The sequence below is a fragment of the Anas acuta genome, chromosome 25 (genome assembly GCF_963932015.1).
Source record: "Anas acuta chromosome 25, bAnaAcu1.1, whole genome shotgun sequence".
NCBI lineage: Eukaryota > Metazoa > Chordata > Aves > Anseriformes > Anatidae > Anas > Anas acuta.
In genome coordinates, this window is record NC_089003.1 from 4,841,553 (window position 1) to 4,864,236 (window position 22,684).

At 53.7% G+C, this 22,684-nt stretch overlaps 2 protein-coding genes across 2 annotated transcripts in view; both read left to right on the plus strand.

The window, feature by feature from the left end:
* The first annotated feature begins 217 nt into the window (after positions 1–217).
* Positions 218–22,684, plus strand: part of LOC137844695 (feather keratin Cos2-3-like) — a 38,803-nt gene continuing 16,336 nt past the window's right edge. Inside the window, exon 1 of the mRNA XM_068661234.1 lies at positions 218–347. The gene's annotated coding sequence lies outside the window, so the exon portion shown is untranslated. The remainder of the gene's footprint in view (positions 348–22,684) is intronic.
* LOC137844701 (feather keratin Cos2-3-like) lies at positions 16,404–18,134 on the plus strand. Its single transcript, XM_068661241.1, has 2 exons — positions 16,404–16,767; positions 17,137–18,134. Exons 1-2 carry the CDS (start codon positions 16,663–16,665, stop codon positions 17,461–17,463), a joined length of 432 nt encoding a protein of 143 aa, XP_068517342.1. The 5' UTR covers positions 16,404–16,662; the 3' UTR covers positions 17,464–18,134.

The following is a 22,684-nucleotide window of genomic DNA, read 5'->3' on the forward strand; positions in this document are numbered from 1 at the left end:
GGGGACGGGTCTGGACTGGCGGGGAAACCCCCGCGGCTGCGGGACGAGGTGGTCCTGGCGGGCGGAGCGGCAGCGCCCCCTGGGGGCTGTGCCCCTGCCTCGCCCCCGCCACACACGCCCGGCCCCGCCCGCCACGGTTCCTGCACGGCCGCAGCCCCGGCTCCTCTCCCCGTGGCTCTCAGGGCGCAGTAATACACCGCCGCGTCCCGAAGACGGGGCTCGGTGAGCCACAGGGCGCTGGACCGGCGGTCTCCTGCCACCGACAACCGCCCTGCCGGGTCCGTCACATCTCTGGACCCACTCTGAGCCGACACGAGGAATGCGGGTTCTCGGCCCGGGAACTGACGGTACCAGTGGATGTAGACGTTTGACTGGATGTTGGGATGTGAGCAGGCGATGTTGATGCCGGAGCCCTCCCTGGTCTGTGCCCGTGGCTCCTGCTGCACCTGGGCTCTGCCTGCAGCCTCTGCCAAGAAGAAAAGCAGGAGAAAACTCAGAAAATGGCTTTGCTTCCACCAAAAATGTCAGGAAAGAGGAAAGGGCAGAAGAAAACGGTTGATAGCCGATGCGAGATTTTTCTCGGAAGAAAGCACACAAAGGACATTTCTCTGGGAAGGGTTATTTAGGGACCAGGTCGGAGCAGGGCTGTTTGGAAGGAGAGTCCGAGCCAGGAGGAGAAGGGAAGCAGGCAGCAATGAGTGGGGGTGTGCCGAAAGGAGAGGAGGGAGGCAGGGAGCAAGGCAAGGTGGGAGGCAACGGCCGGCTGAGCTCGCTGGAGGCAGGCGGGATGGCTGCAGAGGGAGGCCAGAGGGGAGCGAGGTCCGTAAGAAGCCGGCGGGCCAGAAGCGAGGGCAGCCCCGTCCCGTCCCGTCCCGTCCCGTCCCCGGCGCCGGCAGCCCCGCGCACCCAGGAGCACCGCGGCCAGCGCCGCCAGCCCTGCGGCCCGGCCCTGCCGCATCCCGCCGCTCCGCCGCCCGCGCCGCGCTGCCCCCGCCAGCCCCGGCTCTGCTCCGCCCGCGGCGCCTCCTCCCCGCCGCCGCCGCCCGGCGCCGCCAGCTCCGCCCCGGGGCCGCTCGGGGGCTGGCCCGGGCTGCGAGTGCTGGGCGCCTGTGGGCGGGCAGGGCTTCGGCTGCTGCCCGCGGGGCTCTGCCCGTCCTGCAGCCCAGCCCGGGACGTGGAGGCGTGCGGGGAAAGGCTGAGGCAGCTCCTTCGCACGGGAGAGGAGAAGGGAGAGGACAGGGATTGGAGAAAGCAGCTGCTCATCTTCAGCGTCGCCAGCAAGGGGGGCAGGTGGAGGGCAGCGGGACGGGCTGAACTGGGCCTGGTAACGTGGCGCTGCCGAGCGTAGCCCCTTGGCTGGCACTCCTGGGAGCTTCACTGGTATCAGAGCTGAGCACGTTTCTGGGAGACACACAGACAGGGTCACGCAGACCCCATTTGGGGAAGATGCAGCCAGGCCTGTAACCCCAGTAGCTGCTTTGGGAGATCCAAAACGCTCCTGCCGCATTTGCCTGGTTGCTGAGACCGGCTTCCAGTGCTCGAGGAGCTACAGGGGGACAGCCTGGTTCCAGTAGCTGACAGTACTGGCCAGGGGTGACCTCGGCCCCAGTCTGATTCCAGCACCTGGTGCCAAATCCACTCCTGCTGCTCCACCAGCAGCTGGCACTTTCTCCTTGCATCACTTGTGCACATGGGACAGAGCGAGATCACACAGAGGTAAGGAAAGATTCCAGAAGAGGAAAGGACAGACGATGGTGCTCAGGTGCAGGGCCTGACCAGACAAGTGCATGGAGTGGCCCCCTTTCACCCCCTGCTCTGTCTGCCCTCGTGTGCTCCTCCCAGCTTCATGTGCCCTGCTGTCCCCTCATGGGTTTGTAGACGTTTGTCCCTCACCCATCCCAGCCTGTACCCTGGCCCATAGCTGTAGGAGGTGCAAGGCCCAGGCTGATCTCCCTGGCAGTGGCACCTGTGGCTTCTTGATAAGTGTTGTGGTTCCGCGAGTGGGCAGCTGAGCTCCACCACAGCTGCTCTATCACTCCCCTTCCTCAAAGAGGAATGGGGAGAAAATATGATGAAAAGGGCTCCAAGATTGAGATAAGGACAAGAAGGTCACACAGTAATTATTGTAACGGGCAAAACAGACTGCATAGAGAGATAGTAAGATTTATTGCTTATTACTAACAAGCTAGAGAAGTGAGAAACAAAGGAAAGAAACCAAAAGCACCTTCCTCCCCCATCCTCCCTCTCCTACCTCCTCCCCTCGAGCGGTGCAGGGGAATGGGGGAATGGGGGTTATGGTCAGTCTACAGCTCTTCTTCTCTGTCGCTCCTTCTCGGTCACTCTCGTCCCCTGTGCTGTGGGGTCCCTCCCACGGGATGCAGTCCTTGATGAACTGATCCGGCATGGGCTTCCCACAGGCAGCAGCTCTTCCAGAACTGCTCCAGATATGGGACCGTGCTACGGGGTCCACCCCTCAGGAGAAAACTGCTCCAACCTGGGTCCCCCACGGGCAGCAGCTCCTGCCAGGTCACCTGCTCCTGCGTGGTCTCCTCTCCACGGGCTGCAGCTCTGGCCTGGAATCTGCTCCGGCAGGAGTCTTCCACAGGCGGCAGCCTCCGTCGGTGCAGGGCTACCTGCTCCACCGTGGTCTCCTCCATGGGCTGCAGCGTGGAACCCTGCTGCATGGTGGTGCTCCATGGGCTGTAAGGGGACATCCTGCTTCACCATGGTCCTCACCAGAGGCTGCAGGGGACTTCTGCTCCGGCACCTGGAGCACCTCTCGCCCTCCTTCTTCACTGACCTTGGTGCCTGCAAGGCTGTTCCTCATTCCTCTCACTCTCCCAGCTGCTGTGTGGCGTAGTGTTTTGTTTGTTTGTTTGTTTGTTTGTTTGTTTGTTTTTCCCTGTCTTAAATATGCTCTCACAGAGGCGCAAAACAACATCGCTTATTGGCTCGGCTCTGGTCAGCAGTGGGGCCCTTACCAAACATGGGGCAACTTCTAGATCCTTCTCACAGACACCTATGGCCACCTGCTACCAAAACCTTGCCATGTAAACCCACTACAACAGGCCAACAACTGGTGTGAATGGTGAGGTTTATGTCTTGTCACTGCCTCTGTGTTTGTTTTCTCTGGTCTCAGTCTCTGTATGCTTGTTACTTGCCTCTTCTTTTATTAGCATCCCCATTGAAAAGATCCCCAACATGATAACTTCTGAGGCATAAACAGAGCCGCAGACCCATGAACCGCCCATAAGTCGTGACCAGGTTTGGTCTCCTCACTGCCTCCGTCATCACCTGTCAGTCAGGCTTGTGTCCATGCATGTTCTTCTTTCCAGCTTCCTGCTGTTCTTTCTCCCTGCCCCCCTCCCTAATGGTGAAGGGCTGATTCTAGGGAAGGAAAGAAGGAGGGGGAAGCTAAAAGGTAAGAAAGAAAGGTCCTCTCTGCAGAGAAGGCGTCTAAAAGCATAAGAGGCATCCCAACCAAGACATGGCACATGTCAGTGAAGGGGAGGTTGCCAAAGACAAACTACACAGAAGGATGCAAGTGCTGGTTGGGCACCACAATCACCATCACAGGTGTATTCCCAGTCCGGATGAAGAGGTCGATGACTGAGTCCAGGATGAAGAGCAGCAGCTCTCAGCTATCAGACAAACCCGGCAGCAAGGAAAGAAAGCACTCTATAGATCTTCCTCCATCCCTAGGTGAAGAAAGCGGCAGCAGGAGGAAGGAGAAGATGGAGCTGCTGCTCAGGATTCATTGTCCCCTACCACTCGATATCTTCTGGACAGACAACACAGCAGGGCCTCAGCAAGCCAGGATGTTCCTGCAGAGACAGTAGAGAGTAAGATCCCAACCCTGGGCTTCACATGAGCAGACTATACTCTCTTCACTGTGTGTGCACACCTGTGTGTTTGTGTGCCTGATGGAACTTCAGTATTGTCGTGTTAAGGGGTGTAACTGATTAACCGTTATGGGCCTGGTCGGATTCAGGGTACTGAACTATCACAGTCACAGATTCACCAATAACTTATTACCACCCTTACTCTAGTCATGTTTAATGAGATCTATCACGACTAGGAACAATGCAATCAAGTGCAATTTATTACAGCAACAGGTACACAGGTTCTTTGGATTGCCGGTGATAGTGACTGCAAAAGCAAGCTAGCATGCATGAAATACACAGGTAACACAGGTGCGCAGCCTGGAAATTAATGCGTTAATAATAACAGTATGAGAACAAGCAGCACACTGGGAATGAACAGAAACAGTGATCTGTCTCATCACATCAGGTTGCTCAGGATTTCTAAGTCTGTCTCCCTGTCGATGGTGGTCATGAGAGAGGCATTAGGAAAGGTGTGACTCAGAGACCGTGTAGGACCTGGCTGAGTTGGATTTTCATCTCAGAGTGAGGCAGCAGCCTTATTGGTCCTAACCACTCTTTTTGGATCATGTCTGAATGAAGACATTTTGCTCCTCACTTTTCCCTGTGCTCTTCTTCCTGCCTGCCCTCTCTCCCAGGTTCACCTGCAGCCTTAAGACATGTCGCTGTATGACCAGTGCATGCTGTGCTGGCCCAGTGACACAATCCCACTGGTCAGCAGCTGCAATGAGCCCTGCTTCAGGCAGTGCCAGAACTCAGTGCCAGAACATAACCGCTCTGACGCTCTCTCAATACACTGCCGTTTAACCCCAAGCTCTGCAAGGGGACTTCCAAGCACCAGAAGTGTCTCCCAGCGAGCATGGCTGCAGCTGTGTCCCAGGCTCACCCCACACACCGTGTCACACCCCCTGTCCCTCCCAGCTCTGCAGGCCATTGGCTGCCTTTGCTGCAAGGGTGCACTGCTGGTTAGTGTCCGGCTGGGTTCTTCCTGCACCCACAATCCCTTCATGTGGGTCTGCTTCCATGGCAGCCAGCCCCCACCCTCCATTATTCTGTGGGTGCTTCCTGACTAAGAAGAAAATTCTTTTCTTTGCTTCTTTGCACCATCATGAGGTTCTGGTCAACCCCTTTTTCCAGCCTGCCCGTGTTCTCCGAAGCCCCCTTGTGACCTACGCTGTTACCACCTGTGTGCTCCAGCTGGGGACCATGCACATATTGGCCAAGGGCGCCCTCTTTCTGACAGTTTCTGATGGATAAAAGTAGCGATGAAGGAGCTTAGATTGCATCTGAAGGAAGGAGAGCAGTTTGGTGGTGGTAAATTCATGGTGTTGTTTGTATTTACAGAAGATCTTCTTCAAAAATGGCTCCTGGTATGGAACACATGCACTCATGGATCGTGACAAAAATTCCAAATGTACCTCAGGAGCCAGGGACTGGTCTGTTGTTGGCAGCAGCCAGGTGCAGTCTAGGCAGGCAAGGAACAGGGAAAGTGGTAGAGGAGGCGCAGGCATCAAGGAAAGTGACTTTCAAGCATATAGCTGGAGCACATGAGTCAGCAGGGCCAGCTGTCAGGGCATGGACTTGCTCCAGCATGGGGAGCACAGAGAGGAGAAGGGAAGTGCAGATGGAGAGGGAAGGAAGCTTTGCATCTCTCCATCAAATTTCAACACCTGTCAGTTAGCAGGCCTCTCTCTTAAAGTGTTAGTAATTTGAAAGAAGCAGTGGGAGCAGGACTGTGTGGAGGTCTCCCTGGTGCTACACACAGCTCATGCTGTCATGTGTGTTCCTTCCCTCACCTGACATCACTGCATGTGCCGTCTTGCCTCCTCACACAGAGATGGGTCTGACCCACATCAGACGCCATTGTCTGATCTGTAAGAACTGAAGGGGCTTGGAGGGGCCGGGATGGGGCCTGGCTGGCAGGTGAACCTCCAGGGCATAATTAGCATAGTGCTGACATGATAGAGTTATTCTGTGCATCCTCAGAGGCTGGTTGCAGTAAGGGAATCTGTTTAAGCGCCCTGTGCTCATGTGTGCTCCTGGGTGTCATGACAGAAATAAGCTTGCATCATACTGGGAGAAGATACAAGATTTTTTCTTACCTAAGAAAAGATTTTTTTCTTACCTTACCTTCTTTCTGTATGTAAGAGAAGGTGCCTGTATTGAGGAAACTTCCAGGGTGAGAAGGTAAGATGCAGCAGATATGGAAGGAATCTGTTCCATGGTTGTCCCTTTGGCAACTTAACCTGCAACCTTAGATGTTGGCAACACCAGAGCAGCATGGTGTGATGACTGTAAGAGAAATAGCATGGAGGGTGTAGCGGCGTGAGGACACCATGGCCATGCTCTGCGATATCACCACAGGGATGGGGAACTTGATGGTACAATGGGCCTAACAGACTGCATAGCCAGCCCTGAGCCAAACTGATAATCACGGATGAACTTTGCTCATTATAATCTCATTATGATGCCAAAACACACCTCCAGCCCAAAGGCTAGACACCCCCAAGGTGCAACTACCCCTCACTGAGCATGCACTCTGAATTTCTCTAAGCTCAAACCTCTAAGGCAAAGTGAGAAATTTTTATACCCTTAGTAGCAAAGGTATGTATGACTAGAGTCACTCAAGCTCTACCTAAAAGTAAGAAAGTAGTATGAAAATGGCCCAAGGGACGAAGAATGTTAGAGAAGATACCATCACAGACCAGTCAGGACATTGCTGACCTCTGGGATCTGTCAATGTGCTGAAGCTCTCTTCCCTCCATAGGGACACCTCTTGAGTGAGATCAAAACCTTTGTTATACCAAATGCTTCCCCAGGAAACCTAGCATTGCCAATAGAGTTATTTCATAAGTTAACTTACATGTAGTTGATTGTGCTAGTTCTCGATATTTCAACATGCTTTGCAAGCAGTGTGTTTATCACCAGTGATCCAAAAGAACCTCCAAAAGGAGCACAAGGCAACACACATCCTGTATCATTAGCTGGGATGTTTTGAATTTAAGAGGAGCTTGTCAGAAAATAGTTCCATTAATCTTAAGAATGCTGCAAGAAAAGCAAAAAGTAAAATAAACTTCTAACAAGTAAGTTTTTTTCTCTAGTTTCTCTACTTTTCCCAGTACATTTTTTTCTGAACAAAGTCACTGAATGCTCAGAAGATGATAACAGTGATTTAAATGCATTTCTTCTTTGCTCTAAGCAATACTGATCTTCCTTGTGGGATCTTTTGTTTCCTGTATTCATTCTACCTTTATAATTCTCAAACTGGAATTCAGAGGCTGCCTGGTCAGCCCCAGCCATATTCCCAGGCAAGAACCAGAGGGAAAGCATTGTTCCTGCAGAGGTGTTCAATGTCTCCAGAGAATCCTTGGGGCAATGATCCCGGGGGTAGGTCAGACCCTTGCTGAGACAAGGCTGAGGCTGGTGCTGCCTTTCCTGAGAGCACAGAGAAAAGAGGGCCCATGGCTGTCCCCTGCTGGGAGGTGCCTGGGCCAAGCTTTTCTTTCTCCTGGTTGCTTTGCTTCTTGCTCTTGCAAGCACACAACAGAGTTTCCTCAAGCCTGAGGATGTCAAAACACCATATTCAACATGGTTTGTGAGACAGAGAAGCTTCAACAGCACAGCCTCGTTTCTCCTGTCTGGTCTTGGCATTTGCATCCTGCAAGATGCCCTTCTTCGCCCAGACATGCAAATCCCCCATTGCTGCAGGAGCTGGTCACTACACCACTGCTTCACTACGACACTGCTCCCTGTACAGGAGCTGAAGATCATCACACATGCCCCCAGCTCCTGTGAGAAGATGACATCTAATGCAACAGGTTGTAGGTCTTCATTTATCTCTTGCTCTGATTGCTTAAAGTGGTGAACATGGAGAACTCTTAGGCCTTTGGCACTAAGGGCTGTTCTATTTTTTCTGTCCCTCAGGCACAGGCTTTGGACATGGACTAGCTGAATGTAACCTGGAGATAACGTGGTGGCTGGGATGTGAATCAAGTTTACCGACTGACTCATTGAAGAGAGGGAAGAACCCTGCAAATCTCTGTCAGAATTTGTTCTAGGGGCCTGGGGCCTGGGCCTGGGGCCCAGTTTGAGAATTTGTTCTGGGCTGGCCTGGCCAGGGCTTGGAGCAAGCTGCTAAATCATGGGCTGCTATGAATTTACTCACCCTGGGGATGAAGGGCTTAGAGCAAGCCCCCGAGGGAGTCCTGGTTCCCAGCACTATTTGCCCTATTCTGGCAGTCTGGAAAGGGTACAACAGCAGAGCACTGTGGTCCAGGTCAGCCAGTCAGTCAGCCCTCTCTGCACAGCCATTACAAGCAGACACTAGCCTGTTTGGGAAAGAGGATCTGGCTGGCAGATCTCAGGGTCCACAAGGGAAGAAGCACTACCAGGGGAGAGCTGAGGGCCCAATACCAGAGCTCTGCCTTGCACAGAAACATCCTCTCCCCTTCCGGGGTTGTTGCACAGCCAGTGTACCTCCCTGCACTAGGGTGTCACGCACAGCACAGAAGTACAAGGCGCTGTCAGAGAGCTCGACTTCCTTCAGTTGCAGAACACTGGATTTCCCCTCAGTGTTCAGCTCTGTGGTAAAACGGTCCTTCTGCTTGGTGCCTACTATGCCTTGATGTGAAATCAGCTGAGGGACTTGGCCCTTCTTCTGCTGGTACCAGAATAAGCCCTGAAAGTTGGAGCTTTGGTATGTGCAAGTGGTCTGGAAGGTATTTCTGTGCTCCACGGTGACTTGTCCTTCTTGCTGTTTCACAGACACCTGCCCCATGGTTTCTGGAAGAAAGAGAAGGTCAGCAACTCTGTAGGGAAGTCTCCAGACAGCCAAACAGGAGTGGATTTAGACACGTGGGAGATAATTTTCCCAGGACGGAGCCCTGCCTGTGCCGACAAGCAGGAGGACATTGGAGGCCATGGCAGGAACACATCAGGCAGAAGACAGACTGGACACCCTGGTAATGTCCATGGGAGGAGAGCTTTCATGTCCTGTATTGACTTGGACACAATCTGTCTTTTTCTATAGGAAAGGGAGAAATCAGGGACTGCAGAGACTGATGAAATCTTCTCTGGTGACAGTAGGTGGACCAGAAGAGAGAGGCAGAAAAGGGATGGACTGAAAGGACGAGAGAAGCAGGAGAGGTCTCTTCTCCATCTCCTCTTTCTAAATTTTGAAGAATAATGGCATCGTGAGAGAACTGGTCCAAGAACCAGAAACAGGAAAGAACATTTACCAATATTTTCCCTGCGATTCATAAACTCTTCCCCACATAAATGTGATAAGGCTGATGAGGGCTTCCTGGGAAAAGAAGATTTATGTCTTGATTAAAAGCCAGCACTTACCCAGCAGTAGCTCCAGGAAGGCAGTGAAGACGAGATACCCACGGTGCATGCTGAGACTGACCCTCCTGTTTACTGCGGGAGGGAGAGTCAGAAAAGCACCTCCCAGCCCCAAGAGAACAGAGCTCAGGAAATGACTCTGCTGGGGGAACAATAGCAGATTCAGTGACAAGATATGTTCTGGTCTGACTGTGCCCCAAATGCTCCCTGGGGTTTCTCCCTCCTCCAGCAGGAGCAACCTCTGAGGATTGTCACAGTCAGGGGAACTCTGGGAGCCGCATCATTTGCAGGGGCTGCTCTTGTCTCCTCTCCCGGTGGGGTCCTCACTTCCCCAGCTACATCTGCCTTCTCTTCTGCACAGGCACTGCTTGGCCATGGTTGATGTCAGGGCAGTCTTCTCCACTGCGATTGTGCACCTTCACCTGGGGTCCTCAGCTCCATGGGGATGTTCCTGTTTCCTGTGGGAGGACAAGACACTTTGATTTCTCTTTCACATCCCCAGAAAGAAGGGAGGAATCATGCTATACAGCAGCCAGGGTTTCTGGCTGTGTCCTGTTCTGGTGGGATAACCTAGCATTTGCAAGAGAAATGGGGCTCCATTGGGGTGTTGGATGGCACAAGCCCAGAGGGGACAAGGACAACCTGTTCCATAGGGCAAGGGGTGAGGAGTCAGCAGGGAAAAGGATGTGGGTTCAGTGGGTCACGTGCACTCACAATGATGGGCCACAGGGAGCACCCACCCAGGGCCACATCCCCAGCAGTTTCTGCTTCCCTGATGCTTGGGCTCCCTCTATCACCACCCCTAACACCTTGTCTGGCTAGGCTGTGCCTGCCTAGTTGCATTGTCTCCCCCCATAGCTCCCTCAGCACACCTCAAATGTGGAATTCTCAGACACCCAAACGAATGACTCTCCAAGCCCTGCAGACACCTGGCGATGTCCCCTCCCTTCTCTTGCCCACCCTCCACTTCCTGGCTTTGGAGGGGTTGAAGAAAGAGTCTTGATGCTGTGACAGCACTGCTCCATAATTACTCAAACATTGGAGCGATGGCAGTGGAGTTCTAGCTCCAAGTACACAGTACAGCATGCTAGGGACTGCTGTAGGGATGGTTAATTCTGTCCCAGGCAGTCCCAGTACAGCTCCATAAATCAGGGTTCCCAGCTTCAGGAAAAAAAAAAAAAAAGCCTATGCTATTCCATTTTTCTTTGAGAGTTTGGCTCCATTTGACTTTTGAATATATCACCTAACAATGCAATTTGAATAGACAGCTAAATACAAAGATTAGACGTATTCTAATATGAACTCACTGTGTAGTATCCTAATTACAAGAGTAAAAATCACTCCCCTGTGCAGGGAGACCCTGGCCCAACATGGGACCCTTCCTCTCTGAGGATGTGCAGAAGGAAAAGTGCAGATGCTTATTCATCCCTGTACACTCGTTGCTCCTGACATCTGCCAGACTGTCTCCTGTACTGGTCTGCAGCCCCTGCTCTCCCTACAGAAAACACTTCCACTTCTTCCAGGGAGGCAGGACTCCAATTTCCCCCCTCCAGAAATGATGGGATGCCATCTTGACCCTAGCTTGCCCTCCTGAATGTCACATCTCACCAAAGTCTGACAGTGCCATCAAGGCTGCCAGGAAAAGCAGGACCATGTCACGCTCTCGCCTTCACAGGGTGCCCACGTAGTGCCTGGAAAGAGGGAGCTCAAGTTTGCAAGTTCACTTCCCCCTCTGCCAGCTCAAAGCAGCCTCTAAACCTCAGCACAGAGGGTGGAGCAAAGCTCTCACCCTAGTCTCAAGACTAGTGGTTAAAGCAGTCAGAAAGGAATCCAGCCAATCTCTGCTGTGCCCTAGGATCCCCATGGCCAGCCAGAAGTGTTCAAGCACCGTGAGCGTCACACTTGTGCAGTTAGCTCAAAACTGCAGGCCTGTGAAGGCTAGGACATTTCACCTGGTCAGCGGTAAGGCAAAAGGGCAACGACATCGCCCCTGTCTGCTTCCCTCTTCTGGCCCCTTCTGGCAGGTGGGCAGCCCCAGCAAGGGGTAAGTGTCCCCAGTGGCCTCCCTCTGCCATCCAACCTGCAAGGGGACTTCCAAGCAACGCCAGGATGCCCACGTGGCTCCGGCTGTGGCTGTGTCTCTGGCAGGCTGGTGCCATCTCCGTTCAGCTGCACCCAGACTCCAGACCCTTTCAGCAGAACCAAAGTGCCTTGGAGGGGCCGGGCTGGCGGGGGAACCCCCGCGGCTGCGGGACGAGGTGGTCCTGGCGGGCGGAGCGGCAGCGCCCCCTGGGGGCTGTGCCCCTGCCTCGCCCCCGCCACACGCCCGGCCCCGCCCGCCACGGTTCCTGCACGGCCGCAGCCCCGGCTCCTCTCCCCGTGGCTCTCAGGGCGCAGTAATACACCGCCGCGTCCCGAAGACGGGGCTTGGTGAGCCACAGGGCGCTGGACCGGCGGTCTCCTGCCACCGACAACCGCCCTGCCGGGTCCGTCACATCTCTGGACCCACTACTAGCCCACACGAGGAATGTGGGTTCTCGGCCCGGGAACTGACGGTACCAGTATATGTCGTCGTATGACTGGATGTTGGGATGTGAGCAGGTGATGTTGATGCTGGTGCCCTCGGTGGTCTGTGCCCACGGCTCCTGCTGCACCTGGGCTCTGCCTGCAGCCACTGCCAAGACGGAAAGAAGGAAAAAACTCAGAAAATGGCTTTGCTTCCACCAAAAATGTCAGGAAAGGGGAAAGGGCAGAAGAAAACGGTTGATAGCCGATGCAAGCTTTTTCTCAGAAGAAAGTACACAAAGGACATTTCTCTGGGAAGGGTTATTTAGTGACCAGGTCGGAGCAGGGCTGTTTGGAAGGAGGGTCCGAGACACGAGGAGAAGGGAAGCAGGCAGCAATGAGTGGGGGTGTGCCGAAAGGAGAGGAGGAAGGCAGGGAGCAAGGCAAGGTGGGAGGCAACGGCCGGCTGAGCTCGCTGGAGGCAGACGGGATGGCTGCAGAGGGAGGCCAGAGCGGAGCGAGGTCCGTAAGAAGCCGGCGGGCCAGAAGCGAGGGCAGCCCCGTCCCGTCCCGTCCCGTCCCGTCCCCGGCGCCGGCAGCCCCGCGCACCCAGGAGCACCGCGGCCAGCGCCGCCAGCCCTGCGGCCCGGCCCTGCCGCATCCCGCCGCTCCGCCGCCCGCGCCGCGCTGCCCCCGCCAGCCCCGGCTCTGCTCCGCCCGCGGCGCCTCCTCCCCGCCTCCTCCCCGCCGCCCGGCGCCGCCAGCTCCGCCCCGGGGCCGCTCGGGGGCTGGCCCGGGCTGCGAGTGCTGGGCGCCTGTGGGCGGGCAGGGCTTCGGCTGCTGCCCGCGGGGCTCTGCCCGTCCTGCAGCCCAGCGCGGGATAGGAGAGAGAGTGGGAGATGGAGCCGGAGCGAAAGGGCGAGGGAGCGGAGACAGCAGCTGCCCTTCTGCTACGGCATCTCCTTTGGGAGTGGGAAGGGGAGAGGAGGGCAGTGAACGGGGTAGGAGATGAGTAGGGAGAGAGGAGAGAAGCGGGAGAGGAGAAAGCAGCTGCCTGCCTGAAGCGTCCCCAGTGGAGGGCAACGGGTCAGGCTGGGCTGGGCCTGGGAGCTTGGTGCTGTGGTGCGCTGGTATCACAGCTGTGGCCGGCACTGCTGCAGGTGTAGAAAGCCAGCAGCAGGAACGGGTCCGGGGACACAGTGCCCCGACAGCACCCCAAACCGTACGGGGCCCTGCTGTCTGGCACTGCCCATTGAGCTGTCATCGTCGGTCGAGCGTCTCTGCCCAGATTGAGAGGCACAGTTGCCACTTTCCCGTTTACAGGCTTCACGGCAATAGTAGCTGAGCATGTACCCAGGAGACACACAGGCAGGGACAAGCATGCCCATTTGGGGAAGATAGACGCAGGCCAGTACCCCCAGTAGCTGCTTTTGGAGACCCCAAATGGACTTGCCACATTTTCCTGGAGGCTGAGACCCCCTTTCCCTGCTTGGGGGACCCCTGGCTCCAGCAGCTGACAGCACAGGGCAGGGATGTCCTCGCGCTGAGTCTGACTCCAGCGGCTAGCATCAAATCCACTTTTGCCACTCCATGAGGAATTGCTACGTTCTCCTTGCAGCACATGTGTGCATGGGACAGAGCGAGATTATGGAGACGTAAGGAAATATTCCAGAAGAGGACAGGACAGACAGCGGTGCTCATGTTCAGGGCCCAGCCATGCAAGTACAGGCTGCAGCCCCTTTTACACCCTGCTCTGTCTGCCCTAGTGTGCTCCTCCCAGCTCCCATTTCCCTGCACGTCCCCTCATGGGGTTGTATAGGTCTGTCCTGCACCCATCCCAGCGTGTGTCCTAGCCCACAGCTGTAGGAGGTGCAAGGCCCAAGCTTATCTCCCTGTGGCTTCTTGATAGGCCACCAACTGGTGTTGTGACTGCCCACATTTGATCTCCTCTCTTCCTCCCTCATCATCTATCAGTCAGGTTTGTATCCCTGTGTGTTGTTTCCAGCTTCCTGCAGTTCTTTCTCTCGGCCCCCCTCCCAAGTGCTGAAGGGCTGCTTCTAGGGTAGGAAACAAGAAGGGAGGAGCTGAAAGGTAAGAAAGAAAATAAGGGCTGCTGTGGAAGCAGTGATGGCAGCTTCCCCAAGACCTCCATGTCAGAAGAGAGTAGAGAAAACGGCATGGCCCTGAAAGCAGAGACAGCAAACACAGCAGAGGAAACAAAGAAACAACCTCCCTCTGTTTCTCAGGTTTCGCATGGCTTCCTTCACCTTCTCGGTCTTTACGCTGTAGGTTGGTGCATGGAGCAGAGGGAATCACAGCCCTGGAGAAGATGGACACCACTTTGTTGTGGGAGAAGTTTGCAATGGGGTGGGTATAGAGGAGGGAACGTAGCCCCCGGCATGATACAAGTGCAGGGAAGTGAGAGTGAGCAGACAGTGTCTTGTGTCTCCTCACATGTCTACATTCAGAGGGAGACCAGGAGCACCCCGCAGGAGCTCAAGGAGCACAGGAAAACTGGTGGTGCTGTTGTATTTAAGGAGCACAGCAGTCCAGAAGCTCTCTGCAGAAGGCAGCTGCATGACTGACAGCAAGTCCCAGAAGAAGCTGTGATTGTGTAGGGCCAGAGCAGGGCAAACGAAGGGTGAGCGCCGCTTCCATGTATATTTCATCCATATAACCAAACCTACCAATTTCTGAAATTGCACGCATTAGCCCCAGACTAAGTATGCTTCATCTCCAGAGTTCAGCTCTGTTTCCTTTGAATCCCCCTGTGAGGTAGGCGTAGACAATACACGTCTGTTTGGCTTTCTGTGTGGCACCCACAGGGTCTGTCCTTCCTCCCACAGCACAGCAACACCAGGACCCATGTTCCTCTCATTCGATGCCATTTCTGCCCAAGGTTTCAGGCCCTGCATGACTCAGCACCAGGCCCATGAGTCACAGATGTATGTGTGGCATTGGTTTCCCCATGGGGGACCTCCGTCCCACCCCACACACCACTGACACTGCACCGGCAGCAGATCCACACAGGGCTGGGCCTGCACAAAGATGGCAGGATTTCTCAGCCTTTCTCATTGTGCATAAATCTAATGCCATACTTTTGAACTCTCTAGCCATGGGGAGTGCAGCTGTGTCCTGGCCTGGAGAGGCAGGGAGGGGTGACTGCCACCATGCTCTTACACTCTAAATCCTGTGGTACAGAATTAATGAAAGGATCCAAACTGTTGTGGGCCTATCCTTGTTGGGGACTGAAATTGGCAATGAACTTCTTAGGGTCAGGAGAAAGAGGGCTTCAGATACAGAAGGCCGCATTTCAGCATGTGTGCAGTGGGCACTTCTGGGCTGTTTTTGTTCTGTGATTGTTCAGCTGTTCTCAGGTTCCTTCTTGCTCTCTTCTTGCCAAGTAAACATCCACCACACAGCTCTCTCACACCCCCTGCTGAAAGCAAGATGTTGGGAGAGAATGTGATTTAAGCTAAAGGACTTACAAGTTGAGATAGGTATAATATAATTAAGTGAAAAAGAAAGAAAAATTATAAAACTAAAGAGCAAAAGGTGTTTGGAAACAAACTGAGAGAAAATTATACTCCACTTCCCATCAGCAAGTGATGTTCGTCGAAGTCTTTGGAAGCACTGACTCAGTATGCCCACCCCTTTTTTTCCTTCCCCTTTCACATCTTTACTGCTAAGTGTGACATCGTCCAGTACGGAACATCCCTTTGGTTGGTTTAGGTCAGGTGCCCTGGTGATGTCCACTCCCAACCTCTTGCCCACCCCCCACCTCCTGGCTTTGGGGGGCTTGGAGAGAGTCTTGATGCTGTGTCACCACTGCTCCACTATAGCCCCAATGTTGGTGTGATGGCAATGCTGTTCTAGCTCCAAGTGCAGAGCACAGCACTCTAGGGGCTTCCATGGGGAATGCTGAGTCTGTCCCACATAGCCCCAATACAGGCAAGTGCCCACAAGGGAGGAACATGTGCATGAACGTGACACAGTGTACAGCAAAGATTCTGGACAGCATTTGAGCAAAGCACATGGTTTGACGTGGTAGAGAGGGGAGGTGGACTGGGAGCCTTGCAGAAGGCGCTGGAGCCAGGGCTCTTGACAAGACAATGTCAGCTTTCTTGGGCCTTGAACTTCAGGCCTGAGAATCCCATTTGTTAGGCTGAGTAGCAGTGGTAAGGAAAGTGCTGGAGTGCCCCGACTGATCACTGGTGGGTGTCATGACAGAAATAAGCTTGCATCATGTAAGGAGATGGTGTATGATTTTATTCATTCTTTTTCTGAAGCAAAAAATGAAAGGCATCAAGTTATGGGAGTGAAGAAGGAATTCTCTATGGACAGGATCTGCAGTGTGTGTCTTGGGAAAACACACCCGGCTCTGTCCGATGCTGGTAGAAGGCAGGATCACCTGCTCATGAAAGCATTCCTTTCTGTGTACATTCATCTTGTTATTCCTTCTAACTAAAACAGCCACTGACCTGTTGGGCCTTTCTTTTGTGATCCAGAAAGGGCCCTGCACAACCTCTCCCCCTTTACAGACACCCCTGGGTCAGAGCAGGAGGAGGCAAAACAGGCCAGCAGGTTTTCCCTGAGGGCAGTGTCAGCAGGGTTAGGGTCACAGGCAGGAGCTGGGTCACCTGTAGCCAAAAGGGCCCCAGAGAGTCCCTAGGGAGTCACCCAGAATGACAACATATGCTTTTACTGGACTCTTCCAGCATGTGAGCTGAGTCTTCTGCCCACACTGACATGTGTTGCCTGGAAATACTTGGGCCTCCCTGCCTGCCACTCAGGAGTTGCCTTCTTTGGGGAAAGGGCATAAAGCAGGAAATGAAAAGCAGCATCACAGGAAGGCAACACACATCCCGTATCATTAGATGGGATGTTTTGCATTCATGAGTAGCTTGTCAGAAAATAGTCCCTGCTTCAAGGGATGCCTCTGGACATGGGGCAGCTAAGGCCCACTATAAAAGCCAGCCCAGCTCCGTGCTCTCTCATCCACTTCTCTGGCCTTCTTCTTGTTGGGAACCAGGTGAGTGTGAAGCCTTTTCTTGTTCCCCTCATTCTCCCACAGGAGGACTCAGTTCCTTGGACCTTTCAGCTGCTATCAGCTGTGTGCCCTGCCATATCTTGGGACTGCTGGTTGTGGGAGAGTCAAGGGGTAGAAGGTTTGTCATGGAGGAAGATTGGGCCTTTGGTGTGATGGCTCTTATGCTGGAGCCTAGGGTGTATCCTGGCTGTGGTGGCTCTTTTTGGGCCCTGTCAGGATGCAGCCAAGAATGCCTCGCACATCCCTGCACTGCCTCCAGCTCACAGTACTGCCTGTGCCTTGGATCTGTTAGGGTGGGGTGACTGGCTGCTCCTCATGCATTTCCATGCTAAACTTCCTATCTGCCCTCTCTCCCAGGTGCACCTCCTGCTCCCAGACATGTCCTGCTACGACCAGTGCCGGCCATGCCAGCCGTGCGGCCCAACCCCACTGGCCAGCAGCTGCAACGAGCCCTGCGTCAGGCAGTGCCAGAACTCCACCATTGTCATCCAGCCCTCTCCCGTGGTGGTGACCCTGCCCGGCCCCATCCTCAGCTCCTTCCCGCAGAACACGGCTGTGGGATCCTCCACCTCTGCTGCCGTTGGCAGCATCCTCAGCTGTGACGGTGTCCCCATCAATTCTGGGTGCTGTGACCTCTCCTGCATTACCAGCCGCTACTGTGGCAGCAGGTGCCGCCCCTGCTAAAGATGCCAGACAGTGCCCCAGACCAGGACCCCAGGAACCCAGAACATGCTGCTGGCCAAAATGGATGGAAGAAGAGACCTCATGTTGTTGTTCTAAGAGGACCTGACCATCTCTGGCTTGTCCTGTAAAGACAGATAGGAAGGGGCCAGCCCGGAGTCTATGACAACATGACCAATGTCTTCCTATCCTGTTTTCTACACGCTCTTTTTCTTTCTTTGCTTTCTTGCCCTCTCCTTTGTGTGAGGCCCCCAGAAACCAGTCTGGAGAGACCTGGTAGACCCTCTCCCCATGTGGGCCATGTAGATTGATGTCCTGTTGCAAGTCTGCCATTGGAAAAGCTGAACAGATTTTTGTCTGCTCCTGCTTGCTACGATCTTGGGGCCTCCTCTTGGAGTCACCTCCTTTCTCTCCTGAGCCTTGATAAACATTTGCAGCAACCCTGAGTGTGTCCCTGTGTGGTCTTTTCATCTGGATACTGATGGCCAAGGGAGAAAACCATTCCTTAGTGGGAATAGGCTGGGGGCACTGCCTCATTCCTCTAGGCACTGGAGGGTGGGGCATACTGCAGCAATTCCTCTTTCAGGCAGTGTCTCTTAAAGGTGAGGAAGACATCCCTAGTTCCATCACAGCCAATAGCCACCAGTCCTTGACTTGTGGCATCTCCGCCTAGACAAGCGCTGTTGACATTGTAGGCCCCAGCTCTTGGGGAAGAGTGTTTGTCTTGCTTTGGGTGGAGCTGTGCTAAGGATGGAGGCTGAGACCAATATGATCCCAAAGGACTGCAGAACCTGGGAATGGGTAATTGTCTTGGTGATGGCCCTCTGTCCCTCATCGACTTTCACATTTCCTCCACCACCTAATCATGGGCATCTTGTCTGGGCATGGAGAGCAGGAACAGCTTCCCTGTGCATCCCCATCACACTACAGCACAGCGTCTGGCATGGCCCAGCTGTTGCCAAGATGCATAGGGCTGAGGAGATCCACAGGTTCGTACTGGTACCAGTCCCATCAGGCCACACACTGGAGCCCCCAGGCCCTGTGAACTCAATTCCTTTTTCATGAAGGCAGGCCCAGGGCAGGGACCAATGCCCAAACACTCACGGCTGCTCAGTCTTGCTTTCTTTTCCCCAAGCATGGATCAGCTTTCATCAGGCCCTGGAACTCAGAGACCCCATAGGTGGCACAATTGCACCATGCTCCAGAAAAGACATTGTGTGGGGGCAGGGATCCCACAGTCTCTGCTGAGACATAGCAGTGAGAATGGGACCTGATTGTGCACTCAGCAAGATCTGTGTATGGGCCCTGAATGTCACAGGGTATGCACCAGCCCAACCACAGGGCACACGCTGGGGGATCTTCTCCCAGGCACCAAGCTCCTCTGTCATTCCCAGAGCCATGAGGATGATGTGGCCCTTGTGCTCCATGTAGCCCCACTGCTCTCCACACCCAGGTGAGGGCCTTCCCACAGTAGCACACCTCGGGGCCCTGTGGTGTGGGGGTGCTTTACTTTCACAAGGACTCTTGGCCCCTAGTCCAAAGACTCTGCTCATGCTCAGGCCTAGCATGGCATTGCCCCAGCTCTGCTGCCTGTGTGCCTGTGCCTGGGCTGGCCAAATCTTGTCAGCCTGGCCTAGCCAGCCTCTTAGGTGGTGCAGGGCCATCACTGGATGGAGCCTTCATCCAGGCCTCTCTGGAGTCTGGCCTATCAGGTATTAGCCCCGGCCCAGCTCTCACGCTGGGACCGAGACTTTCTATGCATAACACATCTACTGCCTGGGTTAGAGCAATAATCAATAGGTGCTTCTGAGCCAGAATTATCTCCTGGCTAACACTGAAGTCTGAGATGGAGGAGCATATTCACAATTTGTAGATTCACAATTGTCTTGGAAATGACAGAATCCTTCTGGAGAACAAGTCCCCTCCACATCCAGAGTTGTTGCACAGCCAGGGCACCTTCCTGCACCAGGGTGTCACTCACAGCACAGAAGTACAAGGCGCTGTCAGAAAGCTCGACTTCCTTCAGCCGCAGAACACTGGATTTCCTCTCAGTGTTCAGCTCCGTGGTGAAACGGTCCTTCTGCTTGGTGCCTGCTCCTGCTTGACGTGTAATCAGCTGAGGGGCTTGTCCCTTCTTCTGCTGGTACCAGAGCAAGCCATTAAAGTTGGAGGTTTCATATGTGCAATTGGTCTGGAAGGTGTTTCCGTGCTCCACGGAGACTTGTCCTTCTTGCTGGATGATGGACACCTGCCCCGTGGTTTCTGGAAGAAAGAGAAGTTCAGCAGTTCTGTGGGGAAATCTCCAGACAGCCAAACAGGAGTGAATTCAGACCTGTGGGAGATAAGGCCCCCTGTCCTTTACTGGGCTGAAAGGTCCCCAGGGCTGGTTGCACAGCAAGGTGGTGTGGGGGCAGAGCTCAGAACTCCCTGGCCAGAGCGGACCCTGAGGAGAGCTGTGCTGTGTGCCTTCTCCTCCTGCCTCACACATCAGGCAGAAGACAGACTGGACACCCTGGTAATGTCCATGGGAGGAGAGCTTTCATGTCCCTGTATCCACTTGGACACAATCTGTCTGTTTCTATAGGAAAGGGTGAAATGAGGGACGGCAGAGACTGATGAAATCTTCTCTGGTGACAGTAGGCGGACCAGAAGAGAGACGCAGAAAAGGGATGGACTGAAAGGACAAGAGAAGCAGGAGAGGTCTCTTCTCCATCTCCTCATTCCAAATTTCGAAGAATAACAGCAATGTGAGATAACCAGTCCAAGAACCAGAAGCAGGAGACAACATTTACCAACATTTTCCCTGTGATTCATAATCTCTTTTTCACATAAATGTGGTAAGGCTGATGAGGGCTTCCTGGGAAAAGAAGATTTATGTCTTGATTAAAAGCCAGCACTTACCCAGCAGGAGCTCCAGGAAGGCAGTGAAGACGACATACCCACGGTGCATGCTGAGACCGATCCTCCTGTTTGCTGTGGGAGAGAGAGTCAGAAAAGCACCTCCCAGCCCCAAGAGAACAGAGCTGCCGGAAATGACTGCTGGGGGAACAAGGGCAGATTCAGCGATGAGAAATGGTCTGGTCTGACTGTGCCCCAAATGCTCCCTGGGGTTTCTCCCTCCTCCAGCTGCAGCAACCTCTGAGGATTGTCACAGTCAGGGATCCTGGGAACTCTGGGAGCCGCATCATGTGCAGGGGCTGCTCTCGTCTCCTCTCCCAGTGGGGTCCTCACTTCCCCAGCTACATCTGCCTTCTCTTCTCTCTTCTACACAGGCACTGCTTGGCCATGGCTGATGTCAGGGCAGTCTTCCCCACTGAGATTGTTCATGGAGAAGTTTGGGATCTGCATGGCAGCTTGCCTGAATAGGCACAGAGCTCTGCTGTGCTGTACAGAGCTGTGCTGTCCACATCCTTTGGCACGTGGTAGTGTGCATGTGGCAAGTCTGTAGGAGTGAAGCAACGTGTTGTTGTTTGATGACTAGAGTTCTCCATTTCAAAGAAGAATTACACAAAATCCCAGAAAATCTCCAAAGATAACAATGCCAGTGAATCTCAACAGGAACAGGATCTGCAGCATGTGCCTTGCCCTGACAAGTGGTCTGTCTTATGTTCCTTGGTGAGCTCCACCACAACCACTCTCTTACTCCCCCTCATCAGAAGAGGGTGAGAAGAAAAAAAATTAATATAAGGGAAAAGTTAGAGAGAGAAATAAGCAAGGGCTGCACAGAAGCACAGAGAGAAAAGAAAATTATTCTCTACTTCCCCTCAAAAAGTGATGTTTGGCCATCTCCTGGCAAGCAGGGCCTCAATACTCATAGCGATTGTTTGGGAGGACAGATGTCTTCATAATGAGAGCTCCCCGCTTTCCTTCCCCTTTGCCGCCTTTTATTGCTGAGTGTGACATCACATGGAATGGAATATCCCTTTGGATGATATGGGTCAGCTGCCATGGTGATGTCCCCTCCCTCCTTTTGCCAACCCTCCACTTCCTGGCTTTGGAGGTGTTGGAGAAAGAATCTTGATGTTGTGCCAGCGCTGGTCCATAATTGCCCAAACATTGTTGCGATGGCAGTGGAGTTCTAGCTCTAAGTGCAGAGCACAGCACCCTAGGGGCTACTGTGGAGAATGTTAATTCTGTCCCAGACAGTCCCAGTACAGCTCCATAAATCAGGGTTCCCAGCATCAGAAAAAAAACCTTGCCTATGCTATTCCCTTTTTCTTTCTTGTGTTACCTCCAACTTACGGTGTTTAAATCGGTACTAAAAGGCCCCTCTTGCTGGCATCCATCTATATTCACAATCCACCCTCAAGAAAAGCAACAGAAGTCCCAATTTCTAGCAGGAATTTTTCATGTTCCAGACTGTGCACATTGCCTTGTGTTCTTTTGCTCATTCAAGAAGAGTGTGGCTTCATTTGGCTTTTGAATATATCACCTAGCAATGCAATATGAATAGACAGCTGAAAAACAAAGATTAGGAGTATTTACATATGAAGTCACCAATTATCCTAATTACAGGAGTAAAAATCACGCCTGTGTGCTGGGAGATCCCGGCCCAACAAGGGACCCTTCCTCTCTGAGGATCACAGAATCACAGAATGTAAGAGACCTTCAAGAACACCTAGTCCAACCTCTGACCTAACACTAACCAGTCCTCCACTAAACCATATCACTAAGCACTACATCTAACTGTCTTTTAAAGACCTCCAGGGAGGGTGACTCAACCACTTCCCTGGGCAGCCTATTCCAATGCCTAACAACCCTCTCGGTAAAGAAGTTCTTGCTAATATCCAACCTAAAACACCCCTCGCGCAACTTTAGCCCATTCCCCCTTGACCTGTCACCAGAAACGTGGGAGAATAGACCAACCCCCACCTTGCTACAGCCTTCTTTAAGGTATCTGTAGAGAGTGATAAGGTCACCCCTGAGCCTCCTCTTCTCCAGGCTGAACAAGCCCAGCTCCCTCAGCTGCTCCTCGTAAGACTTGTTCTCCAGACCCCTCACCAGCTTCGTTGCCCTTCTCTGGACTCACTTGAGCACCTCCATGTCCTTCTTGTAGTGAGGGGCCCAAAACTGAACACAGTACTCAAGGTGCGGCCTCACCAGAGCCGAGTACAGGGGGACGATGCGGCCTCACCAGAGCCGAGTACAGGGGGACGATCACTTCCCTAGACCTGCTGGCCACACTGCTTCTGATACAAGCCAGGATGCTGTTGGCCTTCTTGGC